This window comes from Corythoichthys intestinalis, chromosome 14 (assembly GCF_030265065.1).
Source record: "Corythoichthys intestinalis isolate RoL2023-P3 chromosome 14, ASM3026506v1, whole genome shotgun sequence".
NCBI classification, from domain to species: Eukaryota; Metazoa; Chordata; class Actinopteri; order Syngnathiformes; family Syngnathidae; genus Corythoichthys; species Corythoichthys intestinalis.
The window spans coordinates 52,757,003-52,784,746 of NC_080408.1; the positions used below are offsets into that span (position 1 = coordinate 52,757,003).

Here is a 27,744-nt window from a genome sequence, read left to right on the forward strand (position 1 = left end):
CCCCCAAATGTCCCCGATTGCATTGCTGCTTATGGAGGGTGATGCCATTGACGTCCATGGACGTCCAAACTTCCCATTCATTTCCAATGTAATTTCTTCATGTTTGTTCATTCTATTGATGCCAATGTACTTGGATTCCATTGACGCTTATGTAAGTTGATACCATTGACGTCCATGGACGTCCAATTCTCCCATTGATTTCTAATGGCTTTAACTTTGTTTAGTGCCATTGACTGGCATTATGGTCCATTTTATTGATAGACCTGAGTGGGGCTAAGATTTGTATCTCCACAGAGGAAAGACCAAGGTGTAATTTCTCCCGAAATTGCAGTTTCTAGTTATTATTATTATTATTATTATTATTCAATAATTCTCCGCGTTTTTTTGAGCCAACGCACAGCCCAAACCGTAGCACCGATCGGCACCGTTGAAGTATCGGCACGACCGGATTTTTCGCGTGACGATGGGAATTTTTCAAACCGCCACGAAAAATTTTCCGTTCGCCCGTAAACGGCAATTTTCCGAAAAATAAAAAAAGTTTCAAAATGTATCTAGTCCTACAATTTTTGACCAAATCACATAATTTGGGCATCAAAAATTCCGGGACGGTGAGGGGCATAAAAGTTGTATACAGAATTTGGCAAAAATTTACGGTTCCCCGGAAATTTGCCAAAAACTTTCCTATTCATTTTGAATGGAAAAAAAACGCGCGCTTCACAGCCCGAACCGTTAGACCGATCGGCACCGTTCAAGTATCGGCACGACCGGAATTTTCGCGTGACACAGGAAACTTTACAAATGGCCCCGAAAATTTTTCCGTTCGTCCGTAAACGGCAATTTTCCGTGAAAAAAAAAAAAGTTTCAAAATGTATCTAGTCCTACAATTTTTGACCAAATCACATAATTTGGGCATCAAAAATTCAGGGACGGTGAGGGGCATAAAAGTTGTATACAGAATTTGGAAAAAAATTACGCTTCCTCGGAAATTTGCCAAAAACTATCCCATTCATTTCGAATGGGAAAAGTCCCATTCACTTCCAATGGGATTTCCAATGGAATTTACATTGCATTGATGCCATTGACGGCCATGCATGTCGAATCTACTGATGCCAATGTACTTGGATTCAATTGATTATATGGATGTCGATGCCATTGACTGCCATGGACGTCCAAAATTTTTCCCATTCATTTTCAAAGGGGAAAAAACAAAATTACCCCAAATCAACAGAAAATGACCAGATATCAATAGGACGTGTCCCCCAAACTTCCCCAATTCCATTGACGCTTATGAAGGGTGCCGCCATTGACTTACATGGACGTCCAAAATTTTTCCCATTCATTTTCAATGGGGAAAAAACTACATTTCTCCAAATCAACAGAAAATGACCAGATATCAATAGGACGTATACCCCAAACGTCCCCAACTCCATTGACGCTTATGGGGGGTGCTGCCATTGACGTCCATGGACGTCCAAAATTTTACCCATTCATTTTCAATGGGAAATTTTTTTTTTTCCCCAAATCAACAGAAAATGACTAGATATCAATAGGACGTGTCCCCCAAATGTCCCCGATCGCATTGCTGCTTATGGAGGGTGATGCCATTGACGTCCAGGGACGTCCAAACTTCCCATTTATTCCAATGGCATTTCTTCATGTTTGTTCATTCTATTGATGCCAATGTACTTAGATTCCATTGACGCTTATGTAAGTTGATACCATTGACGTCCATAGACGTCCAAAATTTTTCCCATTCATTTTCAATGGGAAATTTTTTTTTTTCCCCAAATCAACAGAAAATGACTAGATATCATTAGGACGTGTCCCCCAAATGTCCCCGATTGCATTGCTGCTTATGGAGGGTGATGCCATTGACGTCCAGGGACGTCCAAACTTCCCATTAATTTCCAATGGCATTTCTTCATGTTTGTTCATTCTATTGATGCCAATGTACTTGGATTCCATTGACGCTTATGTAAGTTGATACCATTGACGTCCATGGACGTCCAAAATTTTTCCCATTCATTTTCAATGGGAAATTTTTTTTTTCCCCCAAATCAACAGAAAATGACTAGATATCATTAGGACGTGTCCCCCAAATGTCCCCGATTGCATTGCCGCTTATGGGGGGTGATGCCATTGACGTCCATGGACGTCCAAACTTCCCATTCATTTCCAAAGGCATTTCTTCATGTTTGTTCATTCTATTGATGCCAATGTACTTGGATTCCATTGACGCTTATGTAAGTTGATACCATTGACGTCCATGGACGTCCAAAAATTTTCCCATTCATTTTCAATGGGATTTTTTTTTTTTTTCCCAAATCAACAGAAAATGACTAGATATCATTAGGACGTGTCCCCCAAATGTCCCCGATTGCATTGCCGCTTATGGAGGGTGATGCCATTGACGTTCATGGACGTCCAAACTTCCCATTCATTTCCAATGGCATTTCTTCATGTTTGTTCATTTTATTGATGCCAATGTACTTGGATTCCATTGACGCTTATGTAAGTTGATACCATTGACGTCCATGGACGTCCAAAATTTTTCCCATTCATTTTCAATGGGAATTTTTTTTTTTTCCCCAAATCAACAGAAAATGACTAGATATCAATAGGACGTGTCCCCCAAACTTCCCCGATTCCATTAACAATTATGGAGGGTGCTGCCATTGACGGACATGGACGTCCAATTCTCCCAATCTTTTCTAACGGCTTTTACTTTGTTTTTTGCCAATGACTGGCATTATCATCCATTCTATTGATACACCTGAGTGGGGCTAAGATCTGTATCTCCACAGAGGAAAGACCAAGGTGTGTAATTTCTCCCGAAATTGCAGTTTCTAGTTATTATTATTATTCAATAATTCTCCGCGTTTTTTTGAGCCAACGCACAGCCCAAACCGTAGCACCGATCGGCACCGTTGAAGTATCGGCACGACCGGATTTTTCGCGTGACGATGGGAATTTTTCAAACCGCCACGAAAAATTTTCCGTTCGCCCGTAAACGGCAATTTTCCGAAAAATAAAAAAAGTTTCAAAATGTATCTAGTCCTACAATTTTTGACCAAATCACATAATTTGGGCATCAAAAATTCCGGGACGGTGAGGGGCATAAAAGTTGTATACAGAATTTGGCAAAAATTTACGGTTCCCCGGAAATTTGCCAAAAACTTTCCTATTCATTTTGAATGGAAAAAAACCGCGCGCTTCACAGCCCGAACCGTTAGACCGATCGGCACCGTTCAAGTATCGGCACGACCGGAATTTTCGCGTGACACAGGAAACTTTACAAATGGCCCCGAAAATTTTTCCGTTCGTCCGTAAACGGCAATTTTCCGTGAAAAAAAAAAAAGTTTCAAAATGTATCTAGTCCTACAATTTTTGACCAAATCACATAATTTGGGCATCAAAAATTCCGGGACGGTGAGGGGCATAAAAGTTGTATACAGAATTTGGAAAAAAATTACGCTTCCTCGGAAATTTGCCAAAAACTATCCCATTCATTTCGAATGGGAAAAGTCCCATTCACTTCCAGTGGGATTTCCAATGGAATTTACATTGCATTGATGCCATTGACGGCCATGCATGTCGAATCTACTGATGCCAATGTACTTGGATTCAATTGATTATATGGATGTCGATGCCATTGACTGCCATGGACGTCCAAAATTTTTCCCATTCATTTTCAATGGGGAAAAAACAAAATTACCCCAAATCAACAGAAAATGACCAGATATCAATAGGACGTGTCCCCCAAACTTCCCCAATTCCATTGACGCTTATGAAGGGTGCCGCCATTGACTTACATGGACGTCCAAAATTTTTCCCATTCATTTTCAATGGGGAAAAAACTAAATTTCTCCAAATCAACAGAAAATGACCAGATATCAATAGGACGTATATCCCAAACGTCCCCAATTCAATTGACGCTTATGGGGGGTGCTGCCATTGACGTCCATGGACGTCCAAAATTTTACCCATTCATTTTCAATGGGAATTTTTTTTTTTTCCCCAAATCAACAGAAAATGACTACATATCAATAGGACCTGTCCCCCAAATGTCCCCGATTGCATTGCTGCTTTTGGAGGGTGATGCCATTGACGTCCAGGGACGTCCAAACTTCCCATTCATTTCCAATGGCATTTCTTCATGTTTGTTCATTCTTTTGATGCCAATGTACTTGGATTCCATTGACGCTTATGTAAGTTGATACCATTGACGTCCATGGACGTCCAAAATTTTTCCCATTCATTTTCAATGGGAAATTTTTTTTTTTCCCCAAATCAACAGAAAATGACTAGATATCATTAGGACGTGTCCCCCAAATGTCCCCGATTGCATTGCCGCTTATGGGGGGTGATGCCATTGACGTCCATGGACGTCCAAACTTCCCATTCATCAAAATTTTTCCCATTCATTTTCAATGGGAAATTTTTTTTTTTCCCCAAATCAACAGAAAATGACTAGATATCATTAGGACGTGTCCCCCAAATGTCCCCGATTGCATTGCCGCTTATGGGGGGTGATGCCATTGACGTCCATGGACGTCCAAACTTCCCATTCATTTCCAATGCCATTTCTTCATGTTTGTTCATTCTATTGATGCCAATGTACTTGGATTCCATTGACGCTTATGTAAGTTGATACCATTGACGTCCATGGACGTCCAAAAATTTTCCCATTCATTTTCAATGGGATTTTTTTTTTTTTCCCAAAATCAACAGAAAATGACTAGATATCATTAGGACGTGTCCCCCAAACTTCCCCGATTCCATTAACAATTATGAAAGGTGCCGCCATTGACGTCCATGGACGTCCAATTCTCCCATTCATTTCTAACGGCTTTTACTTTGTTTTTTGCCAATGACTGGCATTATGATCCATTCTATTGATAGACCTGAGTGGGGCTAAGATCTGTATCTCCACAGAGGAAAGACCAAGGTGTGTAATTTCTCCCGAAATTGCAGTTTCTAGTTATTCTTTATTATTATAATTCATCTATTTCTCCGCGTTTTTTCGGCGCGCCGCGCAGCCCGAACCATAGCACCGATCGGCACCGTTCAAGTATCGGCACGACCGGAATTTTCGTGCGACGCGGGCAATTTTTCAAACCGCCACGAAAAATTTTCCGTTCGCCCGTAAACGGCAATTTTCCGAAAAAAAAAAAAAGTTTCAAAATGTATCTAGTCCTACAATTTTTGACCAAATGACGTAATTTGGGTATCAAAAATTCCGGGACGGTGAGGGGCATAAAAGTTGTATACAGAATTTGGCAAAAATTTACGGTTCCCCGGAAATTTGCCAAAAACTTTCCTATTCATTTTGAATGGAAAAAAAACGCGCGCTTCACACCCGAACCGTTAGACCGATCGGCACCGTTCAAGTATCGGTACGACCGGAATTTTCGCGTGACACAGGAAACTTTACAAATGGCCCCGAAAATTTTTCCGTTCGTCCGTAAACGGCAATTTTCCGTGAAAAAAAAAAAAAGTTTCAAAATGTATCTAGTCCTACAATTTTTGACCAAATCACATAATTTGGGTATCAAAAATTCCAGGACGGTGAGGGGCATAAAAGTTGTATACAGAATTTGGAAAAAAATTACGCTTCCTCGGAAATTTGCCAAAAACTATCCCATTCATTTCGAATGGGAAAAGTTCCCATTCACTTCCAATGGGATTTCCAATGGAATTTACATTGCATTGATGCCATTGACGGCCATGCATGTCAAATCTACTGATGCCAATGTACTTGGATTCAATTGACTATATGGATGTCGATGCCATTGACGGCCATGGACGTCCAAAATTTTTCCCATTCATTTTCAATGGGGAAAAAACAAAATTACCCCAAATCAACAGAAAATGACCAGATATCAATAGGACGTGTCCCCCAAACTTCCCCAATTCCATTGACGCTTATGAAGGGTGCCGCCATTGACTTCCATGGACGTCCAAAATTTTTCCAATTCATTTTCAATGGGGAAAAAACTCAATTTCTCCAAATCAACAGAAAATGACCAGATATCAATAGGACATATACCCCAAACGTCCCCAACTCCATTGACGCTTATGGGGGGTGCTGCCATTGACGTCCATGGACGTCCAAAAATTTTCCCATTCATTTTCAAAGGGAATTTTTTTTTTTTTCCCCAAATCAACAGAAAATGACTAAATATCAATAGGACGTGTCCCCCAAATGTCCCCGATTGTATTGCTGCTTATAGAGGGTGATGCCATTGACGTCCATGGACGTCCAAACTTCCCATTAATTTCCAATGGCATTTCTTCATGTTTGTTCATTCTATTGATGCCAATGTACTTGGATTCCATTGACGCCTATGTAAGTTGATACCATTGACGTCCATGGACGTCCAAAATTTTTCCCATTCATTTTCAATGGGATTTTTTTTTTTTTTCCCCACATCTACAAAAAATGACCAGATATCAATAGGACGTGTCCCCCAAACTTCCCCAATTCCATTGACGCTTATGAAGTATGCCGCTATTGACGGACATGGACGTCCAATCCTCCCAATCATTTCTAATGGCATTTATTTTGTTTAATGCCATTGACTGGCATTATTGTCCATTCTATTGCTATACCTGAGTGGGGCGAAGATCTGTATCTCCACTGAGGAAAGACCCAGGTGTAATTTCTCCCGAAATTGCAGTTTCTAGTTACCTTGGTCTTTCCAAGGGAAAGAACAAGGTAATGCTGTTCTGCAACTTTATCGTACTTATTATTATTATTATTATTCATCTTATTCTCCGCGTTTTTTCGGCGCGCCGCACAGCCCGAACCGCTGCACCGATCGGCACCGTTCGGATATCGAAACGTCCGGAATTTTTGCGCGACGATGGCTTTTTTAAAAAGGGCCCCGAAAAATTTTCCGTTTTCCCGCAAACGGCAATTTTCCAGATTTTTTTTTTTTTTTCAAAATGTATCTAGTCCTACAATTTTTGACCAAATCACATAATTTGGGTATCAAAAATTCCGGGACGGTGAGGGGCATAAAAGTTGTATACAGAATTTGGAAAAAATTTACGGTTCCCTGGAAATTTGCCAAAAACTCTCCCATTCATTTCTAATGGGAAAAGTTCCCATTCACTTACAATGGGATTTCAATGGAATTTACATTGCATTGATGCCATTGACGGCCATGCATGTCGAATCTATTGATGCCAATGTACTTGGATTCAATTGACTATATGGATGTCGATGCCATTGACTGCCATGGACGTCCAAAATTTTTCCCATTCATTTTCAATGGGGAAAAAACTACATTTCCCCAAATAAACAGAAAATGACCAGATATCAATAGGACGTGTCCCCCAAACGTCCCCAACTCAATTGACGCTTATAGAGGGTGCTGCCACTGACGTCCATGGACGTCCAAAATTTTTCCCATTAATTTTCAATGGGGAAAAAACTAAATTTCTCCAAATCAACAGAAAATGACCAGATATCAATAGGACGTATATCCCAAACGTCCCCAATTCCATTGACGCTTATGGGGGGTGCTGCCATTGACGTCCATGGACGTCCAAAATTTTACCCATTCATTTTCAATGGGAATTTTTTTTTTTTCCCCCAAATCAACAGAAAATGACTAGATATCAATAGGACCTGTCCCCCAAATGTCCCCGATTGCATTGCTGCTTATGGAGGGTGATGCCATTGACGTCCAGGGACGTCCAAACTTCCCATTCATTTCCAATGGCATTTCTTCATGTTTGTTCATTCTTTTGATGCCAATGTACTTGGATTCCATTGACGCTTATGTAAGTTGATACCATTGACGTCCATGGACGTCCAAAATTTTTCCCATTCATTTTCAATGGGAATTTTTTTTTTTTCCCCCCAAATCAACAGAAAATGACTAGATATCAATAGGACGTTTCCCCCAAATGTGCCCGATTGCATTGCTGCTTATGGAGGGTGATGCCATTGACGTCCACGGACGTCCAAACTTCCCATTCATTTCCAAAGGCATTTCTTCATGTTTGTTCATTCTATTGATGCCAATGTACTTGGATTCCATTGACGCTTATGTAAGTTGATACCATTGACGTCCATGGACGTCCAAAATTTTTCCCATTCATTTTCAATGGGATTTTTTTTTTTTTTTCCCAAATCAACAGAAAATGACTAGATATCATTAGGACGTGTCCCCCAAATGTCCCCGATTGCATTGCCGCTTATGGAGGGTGATGCCATTGACGTTCATGGACGTCCAATTCTCCCAATCTTTTCTAATGGCTTTAACTTTGTTTAGTGCCAATGACTGGCATTATGGTCCATTCTATTGATAGACCTGAGTGGGGCTAAGATTTGTATCTCCACAGAGGAAAGACCAAGGTGTGTAATTTCTCCCGAAATTGCAGTTTCTAGTTATTATTATGCAATGGTTTCTCCGCCTTTTTTCGGCGCGCCGCGCAGCCCGAACCATACCACCGATCGGCACCGTTCAAGTATCGACACGACCGGAATTTTCGCGCGACGATGGGAATTTTTCAAACGACCCCGAAAAATTTTTCGTTCGCCCGTAAACGGCGATTTTCCGATTTTTTACAACTTTTTCAAAACGCTACTTGTCCTACAATTTTTGACCAAATCACATAATTTGGACATCAAAAATTCCGGGACGGTGGGGGGCATAAAGATTGTATACAGAATTTGGAAAAAAATTACGGTTCTCCAGATATTTGCCAAAAACTATCCCATTCATTTCCAATGGGAAAAGTTCCCATTCACTTTCAATAGGATTTCCAATGGACTTTACATTGCATTGATGCCATTGACGGCCATGCATGTCGAATCTATTGATGCCAATGTACTTGGATTCATTTGACTATATGGATGTCGATGCCATTGACGGCCATGGACGTCCAAAATTTTTCCCATTCATTTTCAATGGGGAAAAAAACTAAATTTCCCCAAATCAACAGAAAATGACCAGATATTAATAGGACGTATACCCCAAACGTCCCCAACTCCATTGACGCTTATGGGGGGTGCTGCCATTGACGTCCATGGACGTCCAAAATTTTTCCCATTCATTTTCAATGGGGAAAAAACTACATTTCCCCAAATCATCAGAAAATGACCAGTTATCAATAGTACGTCTCCCCCAAACGTTCCGAACTCCATTGACGCTTATAGGGGGTGCTGCCATTGACGTCCATGGACGTCCAAAAATTTTCCCATTCATTTTCAATGGGGAAAAAACCAAATTTCCCCAAATCAACAGAAAATGACCAGATATTAATAGGACGTATACCCCAAACGTCCCCAATTCCATTTACGCTTATGGAGGGTGATGCCATTGACGTCCAGGGACGTCCAAACTTCGCATTCATTTCCAATGTCATTTCTTCATGTTTGTTCATTCTATTGATACCAATGTACTTGGATTCCATTGACGCTTATGTAAGTTGATACCATTGACGTCCATGGACGTCCAAAATTTTTCCCATTCATTTTCAATGGGAAATTTTTTTTTTTCCCCAAATCAACAAAAAATGACTGGATATCATTAGGACGTGTCCCCCAAATGTCCCCAATTGCATTGCCGCTTATGGATTTTGATGCCATTGACGTCCACAGACGTCCAAACTTCCCATTCATTTCCAATGTCATTTCTTCATGTTTGTTCATTCTATTGATGCCAATGTACTTGGATTCCATTGACACTTATGTAAGTTGATACCATTGACGTCCATGGACGTCCAAAATTTTTCCCATTCATTTTCAATGGGAATTTTTTTTTTTTTCCCCAAATCAACAGAAAATGAATAGATATCAATAGGACGTTTCCCCCAAATGTTCCCAATTCCATTTTGGCTTATGGAGGGTGATGCCATTGACGTTCATGGACGTCCAAACTTCCCATTCATTTCCAATGGCATTTCTTCATGTTTGTTCATTCTATTGATGCCAATGTACTTGGATTCCATTGACGCCTATGTAAGTTGATACCATTGACGTCCATGGACGTCCAAAAATTTTCCCATTCATTTTCAATGGGAAATTTTTTTTTTCCCCCAAATCAACAGAAAATGACTAGATATCATTAGGACGTGTCCCCCAAATGTCCCCGATTGCATTGCCGCTGATGGAGGGTGATTCCATTGACGTCCATGGACGTCCAAACTTCCCATTCATTTCCAATGGCATTTCTTCATGTTTGTTCATTCTATTGATGCCAATGTAGTTGGATTCCATTGACGCTTATGTAAGTTGATACCATTGACGTCCATGGACGTCCAAAATTTTTCCCATTCATTTTCAATGGGAATTTTTTTTTTTCCCAAATCAACAGAAAATGACTAGATATCAATAGGACGTGTCGCCCAAATGTCCCCGATTGCATTGCCTCTTATGGAGGGTGATGCCATTGACGTTCATGGACGTCCAAACTTCCCATTCATTTCCAAAGGCATTTCTTCATGTTTGTTCATTCTATTGATGCCAATGTACTTGGATTCCTTTGACGCTTATGTAATTGATACCATTGACGTCCATGGACGTCCAAAATTTTTCCCATTCATTTTCAATGGGAATTTTTTTTTTCCCCAAATCAACAGAAAATGACTAGATATCATTAGGACGTGTCCCCCAAATGTCCCCGATTGGATTGCCGCTTATGGAGGGTGATGCCATTGACGTCCATGGACGTCCAAACTTCCCATTCATTTCCAATGGCATTTCTTCATGTTTGTTCATTCTATTGATGCCAATGTACTTGGTATCCATTGACGCTTATGTAAGTTGATACCATTGACGTCCATGGACGTCCAAAATTTTTCCCATTCATTTTCAATGGGAATTTTTTTTTTTCCCCAAATCAACAAAAAATGACCAGATATCAATAGGACGTGTCCCCCAAATGTCCCCGATTGGATTGCTGCTTATGGAGGGTGATGCCATTGACGTCCATGGACGTCCAAACTTCCCATTAATTTCCAATGGCATTTCTTCATGTTTGTTCATTCTATTGATGCCAATGTACTTGGATTCCATTGACGCCTATGTAAATTGATACCATTGACGTCAATGGACGTCCAAAATTTTTCCCATTCATTTTCAATGGGAATTTTTTTTTTTCCCCAAATCAACAAAAAATGACCAGATATCAATAGGACGTGTCCCCCAAACTTCTCCAATTCCATTGACGCTTATGAAGGGTGCCGCCATTGACGGCCATGGACGTCCAATTCTCCCAATCTTTTCTAATGGCTTTTACTTTGTTTAGTGCCATTGACTGGCATTATGGTCCATTCTATTGATAGACCTGAGTGGGGCTAAGATTTGTATCTCCACAGAGGAAAGACCAAGGTGTAATTTCTCCCGAAATTGCAGTTTCTAGTTATTTATTATTCTTTATTATTATAATTCATCTATTTCTCCGCGTTTTTTCGGCGCGCCGCGCAGCCCGAACCATAGCACCGATCGGCACCGTTCAAGTATCGGCACGACCGGAATTTTCGTGTGACGCGGGCAATTTTTCAAACGTCCCCGGAAAAATTTCCGTTCGCCCGTAAACGGCAATTTTCCGAAAAAAAAAAAAAGTTTCAAAATGTATCTAGTCCTACAATTTTTTACCAAATCACATAATTTGGGCATCAAAAATTCCGGGACGGTGAGGGGCATAAAAGTTGTATACAGAATTTGGAAAAAAATTACGGTTCCCCGGAAATTTGCCAAAAACTCTCCCATTCATTTCTAATGGGAGAATTTCCCATTCACTTCCAATGGGATTTCCAATTGAATTTATATTGCATTGATGCCATTGACAGCCATGCATGTCGAATCTGTTGATGCCAATGTACTTGGATTCAATTGACTATATGGATGTCGATGCCATTGACTGCCATGGACGTCCAAAATTTTTCCCATTCATTTTCAATGAGGAAAAAACAAAATTTCCCCAAATCAACAGAAAATGACCAGATATCAATAGGACATATCCCCCAAACGTCCCCAACTCCATTGATGCTTATGGGGGGTGCTGCCATTGACGTCTATGGACGTCCAAATTTTTTCCCATTCATTTTCAATGGGATTTTTTTTTTTTCCCCAAATCAACAGGAAATGACTAGATATCAATAGGACGTGTCCCCCAAACTTCTCCAATTCCATTGACGCTTATGAAGGGCGCCGCCATTGACGTCCATGGACGTCCAAATTTCCCATTCATTTCTAATGGCATTTAATTATGTTTTTTCATTCTATTGATGCCAATGTACTTGGATTCCATTGACGCCTATGTAAGTTGATACCACTGACGTCCATGGATGTCCAAAATTTTTCCCATTCATTTTCAATGGGAATTTTTTTTTTTTTCCCCAAATCAACAAAAAATGACCAGATATCAATAGGACGTGTCCCCCAAACTTCCCCAATTCCATTGACGCTTATGAAGGGTGCCGCCATTGACGGCCATGGACGTCCAATTCTCCCAATCATCTCTAATGGCGTTTACTTTGTTTAATGCCAATGACTGGCATTATTGTCCATTCTATTGCTACACCTGAGTGGGGCGAAGATCTGTATCTCCACTGAGGAAAGACCCAGGTGTAATTTCTCCCGAAATTGCAGTTTCTAGTTATTATTATTATTATTCATCTTATTCTCCGCGTTTTTTCGGCGCGCCGCACAGCCCGAACCGCTGCACCGATCGGCACCGTTCGGATATCGAAACGTCCGGAATTTTTGCGCGACGATGGCTTTTTTAAAAAGGGCCCCGAAAAATTTTCCGTTTTCCCGCAAACGGCAATTTTCCAGATTTTTTTTTTTTTTTCAAAATGTATCTAGTCCTACAATTTTTGACCAAATCACATAATTTGGGTATCAAAAATTCCGGGACGGTGAGGGGCATAAAAGTTGTATACAGAATTTGGAAAAAATTTACGGTTCCCTGGAAATTTGCCAAAAACTCTCCCATTCATTTCTAATGGGAAAAGTTCCCATTCACTTACAATGGGATTTCAATGGAATTTACATTGCATTGATGCCATTGACGGCCATGCATGTCGAATCTATTGATGCCAATGTACTTGGATTCAATTGACTATATGGATGTCGATGCCATTGACTGCCATGGACGTCCAAAATTTTTCCCATTCATTTTCAATGAGGAAAAAACAAAATTTCCCCAAATCAACAGAAAATGACCAGATATCAATAGGACATATCCCCCAAACGTCCCCAACTCCATTGATGCTTATGGGGGGTGCTGCCATTGACGTCTATGGACGTCCAAATTTTTTCCCATTCATTTTCAATGGGATTTTTTTTTTTTCCCCAAATCAACAGGAAATGACTAGATATCAATAGGACGTGTCCCCCAAACTTCTCCAATTCCATTGACGCTTATGAAGGGCGCCGCCATTGACGTCCATGGACGTCCAAATTTCCCATTCATTTCTAATGGCATTTAATTATGTTTTTTCATTCTATTGATGCCAATGTACTTGGATTCCATTGACGCCTATGTAAGTTGATACCACTGACGTCCATGGATGTCCAAAATTTTTCCCATTCATTTTCAATGGGAATTTTTTTTTTTTTTCCCCAAATCAACAAAAAATGACCAGATATCAATAGGACGTGTCCCCCAAACTTCCCCAATTCCATTGACGCTTATGAAGGGTGCCGCCATTGACGGCCATGGACGTCCAATTCTCCCAATCATCTCTAATGGCGTTTACTTTGTTTAATGCCAATGACTGGCATTATTGTCCATTCTATTGCTACACCTGAGTGGGGCGAAGATCTGTATCTCCACTGAGGAAAGACCCAGGTGTAATTTCTCCCGAAATTGCAGTTTCTAGTTATTATTATTATTATTCATCTTATTCTCCGCGTTTTTTCGGCGCGCCGCACAGCCCGAACCGCTGCACCGATCGGCACCGTTCGGATATCGAAACGTCCGGAATTTTTGCGCGACGATGGCTTTTTTAAAAAGGGCCCCGAAAAATTTTCCGTTTTCCCGCAAACGGCAATTTTCCAGATTTTTTTTTTTTTTTCAAAATGTATCTAGTCCTACAATTTTTGACCAAATCACATAATTTGGGTATCAAAAATTCCGGGACGGTGAGGGGCATAAAAGTTGTATACAGAATTTGGAAAAAATTTACGGTTCCCTGGAAATTTGCCAAAAACTCTCCCATTCATTTCTAATGGGAAAAGTTCCCATTCACTTACAATGGGATTTCAATGGAATTTACATTGCATTGATGCCATTGACGGCCATGCATGTCGAATCTATTGATGCCAATGTACTTGGATTCAATTGACTATATGGATGTCGATGCCATTGACTGCCATGGACGTCCAAAATTTTTCCCATTCATTTTCAATGGGGAAAAAACTACATTTCCCCAAATAAACAGAAAATGACCAGATATCAATAGGACGTGTCCCCCAAACGTCCCCAACTCAATTGACGCTTATAGAGGGTGCTGCCACTGACGTCCATGGACGTCCAAAATTTTTCCCATTAATTTTCAATGGGGAAAAAACTAAATTTCTCCAAATCAACAGAAAATGACCAGATATCAATAGGACGTATATCCCAAACGTCCCCAATTCCATTGACGCTTATGGGGGGTGCTGCCATTGACGTCCATGGACGTCCAAAATTTTACCCATTCATTTTCAATGGGAATTTTTTTTTTTTCCCCCAAATCAACAGAAAATGACTAGATATCAATAGGACCTGTCCCCCAAATGTCCCCGATTGCATTGCTGCTTATGGAGGGTGATGCCATTGACGTCCAGGGACGTCCAAACTTCCCATTCATTTCCAATGGCATTTCTTCATGTTTGTTCATTCTTTTGATGCCAATGTACTTGGATTCCATTGACGCTTATTTAAGTTGATACCATTGACGTCCATGGACGTCCAAAATTTTTCCCATTCATTTTCAATGGGAATTTTTTTTTTTTCCCCCCAAATCAACAGAAAATGACTAGATATCAATAGGACGTTTCCCCCAAATGTGCCCGATTGCATTGCTGCTTATGGAGGGTGATGCCATTGACGTCCACGGACGTCCAAACTTCCCATTCATTTCCAAAGGCATTTCTTCATGTTTGTTCATTCTATTGATGCCAATGTACTTGGATTCCATTGACGCTTATGTAAGTTGATACCATTGACGTCCATGGACGTCCAAAATTTTTCCCATTCATTTTCAATGGGATTTTTTTTTTTTTTTCCCAAATCAACAGAAAATGACTAGATATCATTAGGACGTGTCCCCCAAATGTCCCCGATTGCATTGCCGCTTATGGAGGGTGATGCCATTGACGTTCATGGACGTCCAATTCTCCCAATCTTTTCTAATGGCTTTAACTTTGTTTAGTGCCAATGACTGGCATTATGGTCCATTCTATTGATAGACCTGAGTGGGGCTAAGATTTGTATCTCCACAGAGGAAAGACCAAGGTGTGTAATTTCTCCCGAAATTGCAGTTTCTAGTTCTTTGTATTCTACATTATGCACAACTATCATCTTTCATAAAGATAAAAATGCATCAAAACATGTTACATTAGTTACGTTTTGATTAGGGCTGTCAAAATTATCTTGTTAACAGGCGGTAATTACTTTTTTTAATTAATCACGTTAAAATATTTGACGCAATTAACGCACATGCCCCGCTCAAACAGATTAAAATGACATCAAAGTGCAATGTCCACTTGTTACTTGTGTTTTTTGGAGTTTTGTCGCCCTCTGCTGGCGCTTGGGTGCGACTGATTTTATGGGCTTCAGCACCCATGAGCTTTGTGTAATTATTGACATCAACAATGGCGGGCTACTAGTTTATTCTTTGATTGAAAATTTTACAAATTTTATTAAAACGAAAACATTAAGAGGGGTTTTAATATAAAATTTCTATAACTTGTAGTTCTTAAAAGATAAATGTTAGTACAAGTATTTCTATCCATGGATCGCTTTAACAGAATGTTAATAATGTTTATGCTATCTTGTCGATTTATTGTTATAATAAACAAATACAGTACTTATGTACCGTATGTTGAATGTATACATCCATATTGTGTCTTATCTTTCCATTCCAACATTAATTTACAGAAAAAAATTGTATATTTTATAGATTGTTTTGAATTGCGATTAATTACGATTAATTAATTTTTAAGCTGTAATTAACTCGATTAAAAATATAAATCGTTTGACAGCCCTAGTTTTGATGCATTTTTATGCTTTATTAAAGATTAATGTCTGAATTTTGGGGAGCTTGGAACAGATCAAGGCATTTACATGAAAAACGTGTCTCTACTTACCGAATTTCACTTTACAGAGCTGCTTTCAGGACCAACTAATTTCATAAATTGAGATACCACTGTAATTTATATAATTCTATGAGGATTATGATTTTATTCCGTGTCCCGCCCCCAGACTTCGATCTTGAGAGGCGCAAGGACCTTGAAGTCGTTTCACTTCAGAAGGCTGTTCTTGCTTAGAATCACAAATGGCGTGAGAATATAAACCCCAAACCAGGCAAACTTTACATCTTAGCAATAACAAAACAATATTGTAGAACAGACACAAAGCACCTGATAAACAATTACTGATTAAAAGCAGTTTTGAAAAGGTGTGAATATTGAGAAGTAATTTGAATAATAGTAGGTCAGTACCAAAGTGGGTAGTACTGTGTTACATTTTTGTGAAAAATGAATTTCTTAGACTAGTTTTAACACACAATACTTTTACTTGAGTAGATTTGCGAAGAAGAAACACTACTCTTACTCAGCTACTTTGGGCTACACGAGGGTTGTTACATTGTCAGAAATAACAAATAATTTGTTAACCACCATAATCTGGCCTGTGCCTCTTGAGTAATCCAAATAGAGATTTGCGTATGTTGCCCTTTAGCGGTTGGCCGCCATTACTGGGGTGTTTGCACACCTATAGCAGCCCAGTGGCAGTCAATGTAAACAGTAACGTTAGCTGCTGATGGCGGCAACGTCTTTGGATAGCTATTTTTACGGGGAAAAAGCCACCTGCTAAGCCAGAGGAGGATCCTACAACCAAGTCCATTCTGCAGAACATTCGGCTAAAACGGGTAGCCAACTCCGGTCCTTGAGGGCCCCTATCCAGCTTGTTTTCCATGTCTCCCTCATTTAAAACACCTGAATCAAATGATCAGCTCATCAGTAAGCTCTGCAAGAGCCTGGTGATCCTGATTATTTGAGTCAGGTGTGTTAGAGGAGGAAGACATGGAAAACAAGCTGGATAGAGACCCCCGAAGACCGGAGTTGGCTACCCCTGGGATAAAAGCTAGTGAACGTGGCAACAAAAGTGGTTGCACTGAGAGCATCGTACCTCATCGTAAACCGTACTGCTAAAGCCAAGAAACCTTTCACAATTGGCCACTATTAGTTTTTCTGAATTGCTTTAGTAAGTTTCTGAGATCAGAATTGAAATTCCCAAAACAGTTTGTGCATTTCTCAAAACACGTCACACGAGTAGAAAACAACATGGATTTACCTGCAAAAGCCATTTTTTTGTGCAAAATTCCTAGTCTTTCACTCAAAATTAAATTTCTGTTCCGTCAATAAACATGTCACTGCTGTCAGAATAGCAAGACCTTGTTTCATTTTGTACAGACAAGACAGTGAAATTGCTTAGTCATGCTCTCAATAGAACAGTTACTCAGGTGGAATGCTCTGATGCTGAAGATTGTGTATGTAGGTTTTGATGAGCTTTATGTGTGGGAGATTGATTGCAAGAGACTGGACAAGATTCAGTTTTACTGTTTTTACAGTTTCTTGACAGACCATGTCATTGCGATACAGAGAGCATAAAACAGCACTGAGTATATAACAGCAAAATTAGAAAAGTGACAATCGGCACAACGAAACTTCGAGTGCTGTCGGTATTTTTTCCCCATTCTTTCTACTCATCTTGACATTCCTCTCTGTTGGGCCACAAATTTTCATCCACATCATAATGAATATCCTCTCTTGCTACAGAGCGTGGAAAGAATCCGATTTGACTCTGAATTGAATGCCTTATCCAGCTGCAGGCATCTGCTGTGATGTCACTGCATGCTGCATTCATGGCCTCCAGAAGAGTCATCTGAGTGTGAGGCTTGCATCATACACTTGCCATCTCCATGTGGAGAAAAATTCTCCTATGCAATTGAGGAATGGGGAGTATGGTGGGAGGAACTCCAATACCCTTCTGTTGTGTGTTGCAAGCCATTCCCTGATAATGTTGGAGTGGTGGAAACTCACATGGCCCAAACTAACACAATTTTTGGCAGGTTATGCCCAATCTGATCACTCTCGTGTTTAGGAATGAGGTCCCTGTAGAGTGTGTCTAAAAAACTGACCAGGCATTCTGTGTTGTAAGGCCCCATGATGGGAATACAGGGTGACCCAAAAAAAAGTTTGAATACAGGGTGACCCAAAAAAAAGTTTACACTCAGTTGACTACTTGTTTAAAATCCATTGAAACATATCTAAATAGGTTGTCATGCTTAAGTTATTCATTAAGGTCACTCAATGCAGCTGGTAATCTCTCGTCTCTACAATTTCTGTGCTTCTGCTGAATATGAAGAAAACTTTAGCTGTACCTGAATTGCTGCGTGCCGGTCTGACACCTACTGAGATTGCAGCAAATCTGAGAATATCCAGATGTGCAGTCTACAAAGTTAAAAAGAAGCTGAAAGATACTGGAACAGCCTTACGAAAACCTGGGTCTGGAAGTGCCGATCTGTGCGGACCAAATAGTTGATTGACAAGGTGATATGTGGCCACCCCAGAGTCCAGATCTCAATCCCCTGGATTATAGCATATGGGCAACTGTGGAGGAGAGGGCCTGTAAGAAGCCACAAACTTCTGTGGCAGCCTTGGAGAGGTCCATTGTTAGATCTTGGGAAAAGATGACAGCATCCTACATAAAGAAGACCTGTCAAGCGTTCCGCAGGCGCCTGGAGGCTGTTGTGACACTTAAGGGAGGACACATTGAAAAATAGAGTGTACTGTACATGTTCTTTACAATAATGTATAATTTTAAAATTAAATTCTAATTCTAAGATGAATAAACACGGCATTTAAATTGTATTATGGCAGTGTAAACTTTTTTTGGGGTCACCCTGTATGGCTGAACACACCATTTTCTGCGATAGTAGTCAAAGATTCACCTGGTAGCAATTTACCAATTCAAGACAAATTTAGAAAATATGTGATGAAAATGCTAAGACATAAGCACACACCCATCTATCCATCTATCCATCCTTCCTTCCACATCTTAACATTCTGACAACTTGTTCATCCATTTTGCATATAAAGGCTTATGCAATGAACTAATGACTAAATGTTGTGGGTGGTGAGACTATTCAATAGAGACACACGATAATCCATTTTGACCATCATGACAGATGCATCTGATAATGTCGGAAACAGCAGAGAATTGTACAAAATACTTTGCATGGGCATAGACTTCGTGATGATATTGACGGGACACATTCCACAGACACTGTGCCATGCCTTCAAGTAGGGGGCCGTCCTACAGTCCGCTTCAGTTATTCGCAGTTGGTTGCAGTTATTCAACACATGCAGCGATCCAACGCCGGATTTAGGTTGAAAAAGTACGAAAGCTGTACCACATAGAAACAGGTAGGATTGTCTCAGGAATGATTTGTTGGAGGATTCAAGGTAATTATTATATTTTTCGTACCATGCATGCATTTTGAAACGTTGTGAAAACAATCAATGGGAGAAATTAACCACTACGGCATTGGCATCAAATTTGCAATAAAATAAATACTAACTGCCCGGTTTTTTGGGGTTTTTTTTTTTGCTTTCAACCAAGAATCGAGACTATTTTATGTCCCTATCTAAAAAGAATTCAGGGATATAAGCATGTCTTCACACGAACTTTCAACGCAAAAAGCTCTTTGTGGTGATAAGGTGGCGCTACAGTGGCTTAAAGACTAGCAGCACATTCGACATATTTACGTAAAATAAATGCTAACTGCCCGGTTCTTTGCTCTTTTAACAAAGAATCAAGACTGTTTTACATCCATATCTATAAAGAATTCAGAGATATAAGCATTTGTTCACACGAACTTTCAACGCAAAAAGCTCTTTGTGGTGATAAGGTGGCGCTACAGTGGCAAGACTAGCAGCACATTCGACATATTTACGTAAAATAAATGCAAAATGCCCGGTTCTATGCTCTTTTAAAAAAGAATCAAGACTGTTTTACATCCATATCTATAAAGAATTCAGGGATTTAAGCATTTATTCGCAAGAATTTTCAACATAATAAGCTGTTTGTGGTGATAAGGCGGCACTAAAGTGGCTTAAAGACTAGCAGGACATTTGACATATTTACGTAGAATAAATGCTAATGGCCCGGTTCTTTGCGCTTTTAATAAAGAATCGAGACTGTTTTACGTCCATATCTATAAAGAATTCAGGGGATTAAGCATTTATTCACATGAATTTTGAATGTAAAAAGCTCTTTGTCTGTGTTTCCACTCTGTCAGCTTTGACGGAGATAGGCCCCCTACTAATCAGCCCCGCGCCCCGTCAATATCATAAGAAAGTCTATGGCATGGGTTTATGAAAACATCTGCAACTTGCTCAAAGAAATGAGAAACTGCTTTTTTCATTTGCACTAGTGATACAATGTTGTGAGGATTGAACGAGTAGTTCTGAGAATTTAATGTCTAAGCAGAGAAACGTACTAAAGCAATTGAGAAAAACTGTAAAAGTCATAAGCATTAGAATCCTCTCATCCAGTTCCAAATTCAGTTACTCGATATTAAGTTTTATATTTTAACTATTCAAGTACCAAAGTGCCGGATACACAGTACAGTAACAACAATGCTGTTGCAAATAAGGTAAAAGTACTCACAATTTTAGTTATTGTTGATCTTGCTTGGTCCATTGTTGCTTGATGGAACTCTAAAAAAAAATAATAATAATTACATTCATGATTCATGATGATGATTCATCTTCTGAACCGCTTATCGTCACGGGGGTCGCAGGGGTGCTGGAGTCTATCCCAGTCAACAACGGGCAGGAGGCAAGGTACACCCTGAACTGGTTGCCAGCCAGTCGCAGAATAGCAATAACATAAAAAATGAAAGCAAACAATTCATTTCCCATTTTAGTTTTTGTTTAGCAAAAACCCAAGACAAAGACCATATGGAAGATTAGTTAATTTAATATAGATATTGTTAAGGGCTTCACACTGCCCTTAAAATGTGAAATTGAAACAGTGTGAGTAAATTTCGTATGCCTATGCATGTGCAACCAGTGAACTTACCTTTATTGTTATTATTATGATATTATTAACATCACTTTATGGCTTGTTGCTGAAAAACTTTATCCTTCAACTTCAACCTCTCCAGTAACCACTTAAAACGAAAGTTACGTAGGTCACTACAGTTCTATGGATCCCGAATAACCACCAGAGGCGGTGCTGTAAGCACTGAATGATCCCTTCACGCTTGCGCAGTGAGAGTAATAATACAAAACAAGTCACCTGTGACCCCAGGTTGAACCCCGGCAAAGGTATACGTTCCGGTGTCAACCGACTTCCAGTCCCAACAGAACCTTCTCACGTGGGCACGAGGATTCTGAGTGACAGAATGCTCTGGCAGTCATTTGGGATTCATAGAACTGTAGTTACCTACGTAACTATCATTCTATGAATCCCTGCTGACTGCCAGAGCTGGTGCTGTAAGCACTGAATGACCAACATCAGCAGGGTCACGAAGAATCACCGACCCAAACCTCACACATTCCAATAATTGTAGCAGCTTCATGCAGGCTAGTTTTACTCCAGGGTGATACTCGGAGCGGAGGTAGAACTGTGCTTTGCAATCACGTTGAGTTAATCATACACTGATAGAAATTTACCTCACGTCCTGTTTTAATGGTATTGCTGCTGAGCATGTGTGGTTGAAATTTATGTTGGTCCAGAAATTTAAGAAAAGAAAAAACACTTCACAAATACATTACAGTATTTATTTGTTTCACATGTGTCTAATTTAATTCATTTGTTAAACAGAACACGGCTATTCTCTACTTCTACCGTCTACTCTGACCTCCGTTCACCAGTCTCCATAAGTTAAGGTGACAAACGCTTTATTTCCGATTTATTCATAATTTATTTATTTTGCTATGTGTAATTGCTTTTTTTTTTCTTCTTTTTTTAATTATCAGCAGTATTTATTAAGGATCTAGCATAGGTTTTTGGTGCTGTGGAATAAATTCACCAAAATATAATGTATTCATATCAGGAAATCCTTCTGGACAACAACCATTTCGACATACAAACCAGGTCCTGGAATAAATTAAATAAGTATGTAGAGGTGTTACTGTATTTTCGTTTTTATTGAGCCTTTTTTTAACCTTATCATTGTCTCAAAATACTCATGGCATGTGTTTTCCTCTCATAGATTTTAAACATCGTGTTTTCTTGTCCTAGCCTTTAGCAGAGTGTTGATTTGTTGACCACATTAGTCAATTAGTGTATTTAAACCACCCTAATTTGATATAACTATTGTTTAGGTATTTTCTTAAGGCATTTTTAGTACATTCTTTTTGTATGCATCTAAACAAAACAAGCTGAAACCCCATGGTAGCCCGTAGATTGTCAAATTCGCCTCGTTAGGAAATTTCGTAGAGGTAGGACACCGTCTCACTCTATCTGATGAATCGCACCATTGTGTACATGCGCACAGCAAACCACCCCTTACCCAGTTGTCTGTTTAATTTGACAGACAGACTGACATGTGATCAGCATGGATAGTGAGCTCTGATTGGTTCAAATACATGTTTTCTGGAACAACAACCAAAAAAAGAAAACTAGAACAATCCAGATTTAATGAATAACTTGTTGCATTAATGCAATAAAAATGGACAATGCAACGGAAAACTGATCAGATCTTTAAGAGAAAGGAGAGAGTTGAAGAGGCTTATTTTTTTATTTTATTTTATTTTATTTGCTCTGATGGTGAGGTTTAGAACAACTTCCATAATAATGTGCACATTTGGTCTTATTTGTGTTCATTTAGTATGTTAGGCTTCTTATTTATATCCTTATGATAAATTTAAAAAAAATGTCAATGAATATACTGTATTACATTTCAATTTGCTTAATGTAAGTGCCATTTGAACTGATATAATGTTAATGTTTGTTACTTATACATTAGGGCTGACAAAAGTATCGCGTTAACGGGCGGTAATTAATTTTTTAAATTAATCACGTTAAAATATTTAACGCAATTAACGCACATGCCCCGCTCAGATTAAAATGACAGCAGTGTAATGTCCGCTTGTTACTTGTTTTTTGTTATTTGGCGCCCTCTGCTGGCGCTTGGGTCCAACTGATTTTAAGGGTTTGGGGAGTAAGCATGGTGTAATGACATCAACAATGGCGAGCTACTAGTTTATTTTTTGATTGAAAATTTTACAAATTTTAATAAAACGGAAACATTAAGAGGGGTTTTTATATAAAATTTCTCTAACTTGTACTAACATTTATCTTTTAAGAACTACAAGTTTTTCTATCCATGGATCGATTTAAGAGAATGTTAATAATGTTAATGCCATTTGTTGATTTATTGTTATGATAAACAAATACAGTACTTACTGTATGTACCGTATGTTGAATGTATATATCTGTCTTGTGTCTTATCTTTTCATTCCAACAATAATTTACAGAAAAATATGGCATATTTTATAGAGGGTTTGAATTGTGATTAATTACGATTCATTAATTTTTAAGCTGTAATTAACTCGATTAAAAATTTGAATCGTTTGACAGCCCAAATATATATGTATATATATATATATATATATATATATATATATATTTTTTTTTTTTTTTTTTTTTTTTTTTAAATAAGTCAATGTTGACATTATCTTCAATTTTAATGTACCCTTTGGATAACTGCTTGAAGATGGATGAATCCTATGTTCTTAGGTTATGTTCTAAAGTAAAATATTGAGGTTTTGCATTCACAGTAGATGTGAGGAAATGAGAGAAAATAAAAATTAGAAGAGGAAGGTTGGGGATACTGGTGTTTTTGTTAACTGTTTTGTTCCACATCATTGACAAAATACAATTTTGAATGAAAATCAGTTACCCGTTATGCCTTGTTTCATGCATGTGTAAAACGTGTTGTATTTTATTGTTGGTGTTGTATGTATAACTGTGCCAATAGCGGTTTTCTTTGCATTTCGGTTGTTTTGGGAGGTTTACCCATAAAAAAAAAATATTCTAACCACTTTCACCCGTGAGAGCACTGATACTGTTTTTCTCAAACATCACATTGAGTGCACTCCAATGAACTTTGACTTCAAATACTCCAATTGCAAGGACTTCAGTAAATGAGTCAGTGACCTGTGTACTAAAAAGTACTTCTAGGAGTAGTTTTACCAGGGCATACTTTTTACCTTTGCTTGATTAGATTTGTGAAGATGAAACGCTACTCCTACCCCGCTACTTTGGGCTAGTCGTTTCCTCTTTATGCTACATATTAGATTTTACTGCCAGAGATGTCGACAGTGGCTCTACCAATTTCACCAATTAGACGTTGCAACAATAATAACACGACTCCATTATACAAATCAGACGTAACAATACATTCACATGACCGCACACATGCTTGCAGTCGGAAGTCCTATGATTACGCCGGCCCATTCAATCACCTGGTGTCTTTAAAGTGCCGTAAAAAATAAACGAATTCACATGCTGCCATCAACATTACTTGGAAATGCTTTCTCCAACCTCTCTCCAAGTTTTGATTTCGCAGCAATAGACCAAGGAAAACCAAAGATATGATCGTTTTAATTTCATGGTAGGTAATATATTATTTTTCCTCTTTTCCTTTCGGCTTTTACCTTCAGGGGTCGCCACAGCGAATAAGTTGACTTCATCTAACCCTATCCTCTGCATCCTCTGGTCTCACACCAACTACAGTGGTATGAAAAAGTAGCTGAACCTTCTGGAATTTTTCACATTTCTGCAAAAAATCACCATCAAATGTGATCTGGTCATAAACAAATCATACAGATGAAAAAACAGTCCCTGCTTTAACTAAAACCACCCAACATTTATAGGTTTTCATATTTTAATGAGGGTAGAATGAAAACAATAACAGAAAAAAAAAAAAAGTGAACCCTCTGCCTAAGGACACTTAAAGAGCAATTGAAACCAATTTTTACCAAACAATTCAAGTCAGATGTGTGCCCAATCACTGATGAGTGGTTTAAAGTTGCCCTGCCCACTATAAAACACACACCTGGAAAGAATTGCCTTAATGAGAAGCATTATCTGATTCACCTCACGGCTCCATCAAAAGAGCCGTTTGAAGACCTGTGATCAAGGATTGTTGATTTGTATAAAGCTGGAAAAGGATACAAAACCATCTCTAAAGGTCTCAATGTTCATCAATTGACAGTCAGAGAAGTTGTCTGCAAATGCAGAGAGTTTGGCACTGTTGCTTCTCTCCGAAGGAGTAGCCACCCACCAAAGATGACGCCAACAGTTCAACACAGAATACTCAGAGAGGTTGAAAAAAAAGAACCCTAGAGTGTCTGCTTAAGACTTACAGAAATAACTGGCACAGTCAAATATCTCTGTACACACATCAACTATATCTAAAACTATGGCCAAGAATGATGTTCATGGGAGGACTCTATGGAGGAAGCCACTGCTGTCTAAAAAACATTGTTGCTCGTTTAATGTTTCCAAAAGGCACTTGGACACTCCACAGAAGTTTTGGCAAAATACTTTTTGGACTGATGAAACCAAAGTTGAATTGTTTGGGAGTAACACACAACGTCGTGTGTGGAGGAAAAATGGAACATTTCACCAACATCAACACCTCATCCCAATCGTGAAGCATGTTGGAGTATCATGATTTGGGGCTGTTATGCTTCCTCAGGGCCTGGACAACTTGCCATCATTAATGGAAGAATGAGTTCAAAAGTTTATCAGGATGTTTTGCAGGAAAGCCTGAGGCCGTCTGTCAGACAGTTAAAGCTAAAAAGAGGATGGATGCTGCAACAAGATAATGATCCAAAACACAGTAGTAAATCAACTTCAGAATGATTTTAGAAGAACAAAATACATGTTCTGGAGTGGCCAAGTCAAAGACTTGAACCCCATTGAGGTGCTGTGGCATGACCTAAAGACAGCGATTCGTGCCAGACATCCCAGGTTCTGACTGAACTGCAGCAGTTTTTTTTTTTTGAGAAGAATGGGCCAGGATTAGTCATGATCGATGTGCCAGACTGATCTGCAACTAAAGGAAGCTTCTGGTTGAAATGATTGCTGCTATAGGGGGGCAAAAAATATTAAATGTGATGGTTCACTTTCATTAAAATATGAAAACCTATGAATCTTTGAGTTGTTTTAGTCAAAGTAGACACTGTTTTTTTCATGTGTGATTTGACAAAGATCAGATCACATTTGATGGAGATGTTATGCAGAAATGTGAGAAATTCCAAAAGGTTCAGATACTTTTTCATACCTCTGTAACTTCATGTCTACTGCTTTCCAACTTAAGTGACCTGATATCAACAATGTGTGACCCCAAAATGCCCCCAAATTAATAGGAGGTGACCCAATAGCTACAGGAAATCCGAGATGCCTCAAAATCAAGGGAAAGGAAAATTAAGGGGAAATTGTATGGCATATAGGTTTACACACCCATAGTTTACTCATTCTAAGTAATAATAAATTATGTATCATATTTCATGTGGAATCTTACTGACTTAAGCATGCAAGTGTTTACACTGTTATCTTATCATTCGTGTTGCCCCACTTGCATTAACATCTTGTACAAACAATTTTTTCTGCAGCTTACTAAAAAGGCAGTTGTGTCCCAACACAAGACTTTCATAGTTGATGAAACTGTTCACCACAGGCTCCATGGGAACTCCAGCGGCAGACTAATATGAGAAGGAAATATCCGGCCTCCCGCTCGCTTTAGGTGACGTAAAGAAAGGTTCAAATTTAATAAAAAAAAAAGTAAGAGTGAAATGCAACTCCTATGTATATTTGTATTTTTTCCCAAATGAAAAAAAATGTAATGAGAGATACACAAGTGCGCAGCAGAGAATGGAAAGATTCTCTCCAAACAGTCAAATGAATGTCATTTTGATTTGACTGTACACTCAAAATTGGAGCAAAAATGCAAAGATAACTTTTTTGCATAAAATAAAAATAAAAACAACCCCTGGAAAAAAAATGATCGAATCACCTGTCTGGGAGGATGTTCATGCAGTTGTTTGATTTTTGCAGAAAAAAAAGCAGACCACAGACATGACACAAAACTAGTTATTTTGAATGGCAACCTTCTGGCTTTAAGAAACACTATAAGAAATCAAGAAGGAAAAAAAAAAAGATACGCCCAAATATTGGAAAATGACTTAACCCAGGGGTCGGGAACGTCTTTGAATGAGAGAGGCAAAACACCCAACATATTTTAAAATGTGATTCCATGAGGGCCATACAGAGTGTGTGTGTTTATACAACCCCTAACAAAAAGTATGGAATCACCAGTCTCGGACGAGCACTCACTCAGAAATTTTATCATGTAGAACAAACTCAGATATGAATAATGAATAAAAAACATTGTGGTGGTCAGCAAATGTTACTTTTATAGCGCAAGTGCAGGGAAATATATATGGAATCACTCCATTCTCAGGAAAAAAAATATTGAATCATGAGA

The 27,744-nt window shown here is 39.0% G+C and overlaps 1 protein-coding gene across 1 annotated transcript in view; it reads right to left on the bottom strand.

Annotated features, from left to right (window-relative positions):
- The window catches only part of tfr1a (transferrin receptor 1a), a 149,769-nt gene that overhangs the window by 92,818 nt on the left and 29,207 nt on the right, over window positions 1–27,744 (bottom strand). The window contains exon 2 of the mRNA XM_057857109.1: window positions 20,907–20,956. Within this exon, the coding sequence (XP_057713092.1) occupies window positions 20,907–20,939 (33 nt within the window). The 5' untranslated portion in view covers window positions 20,940–20,956. The remainder of the gene's footprint in view (window positions 1–20,906; window positions 20,957–27,744) is intronic.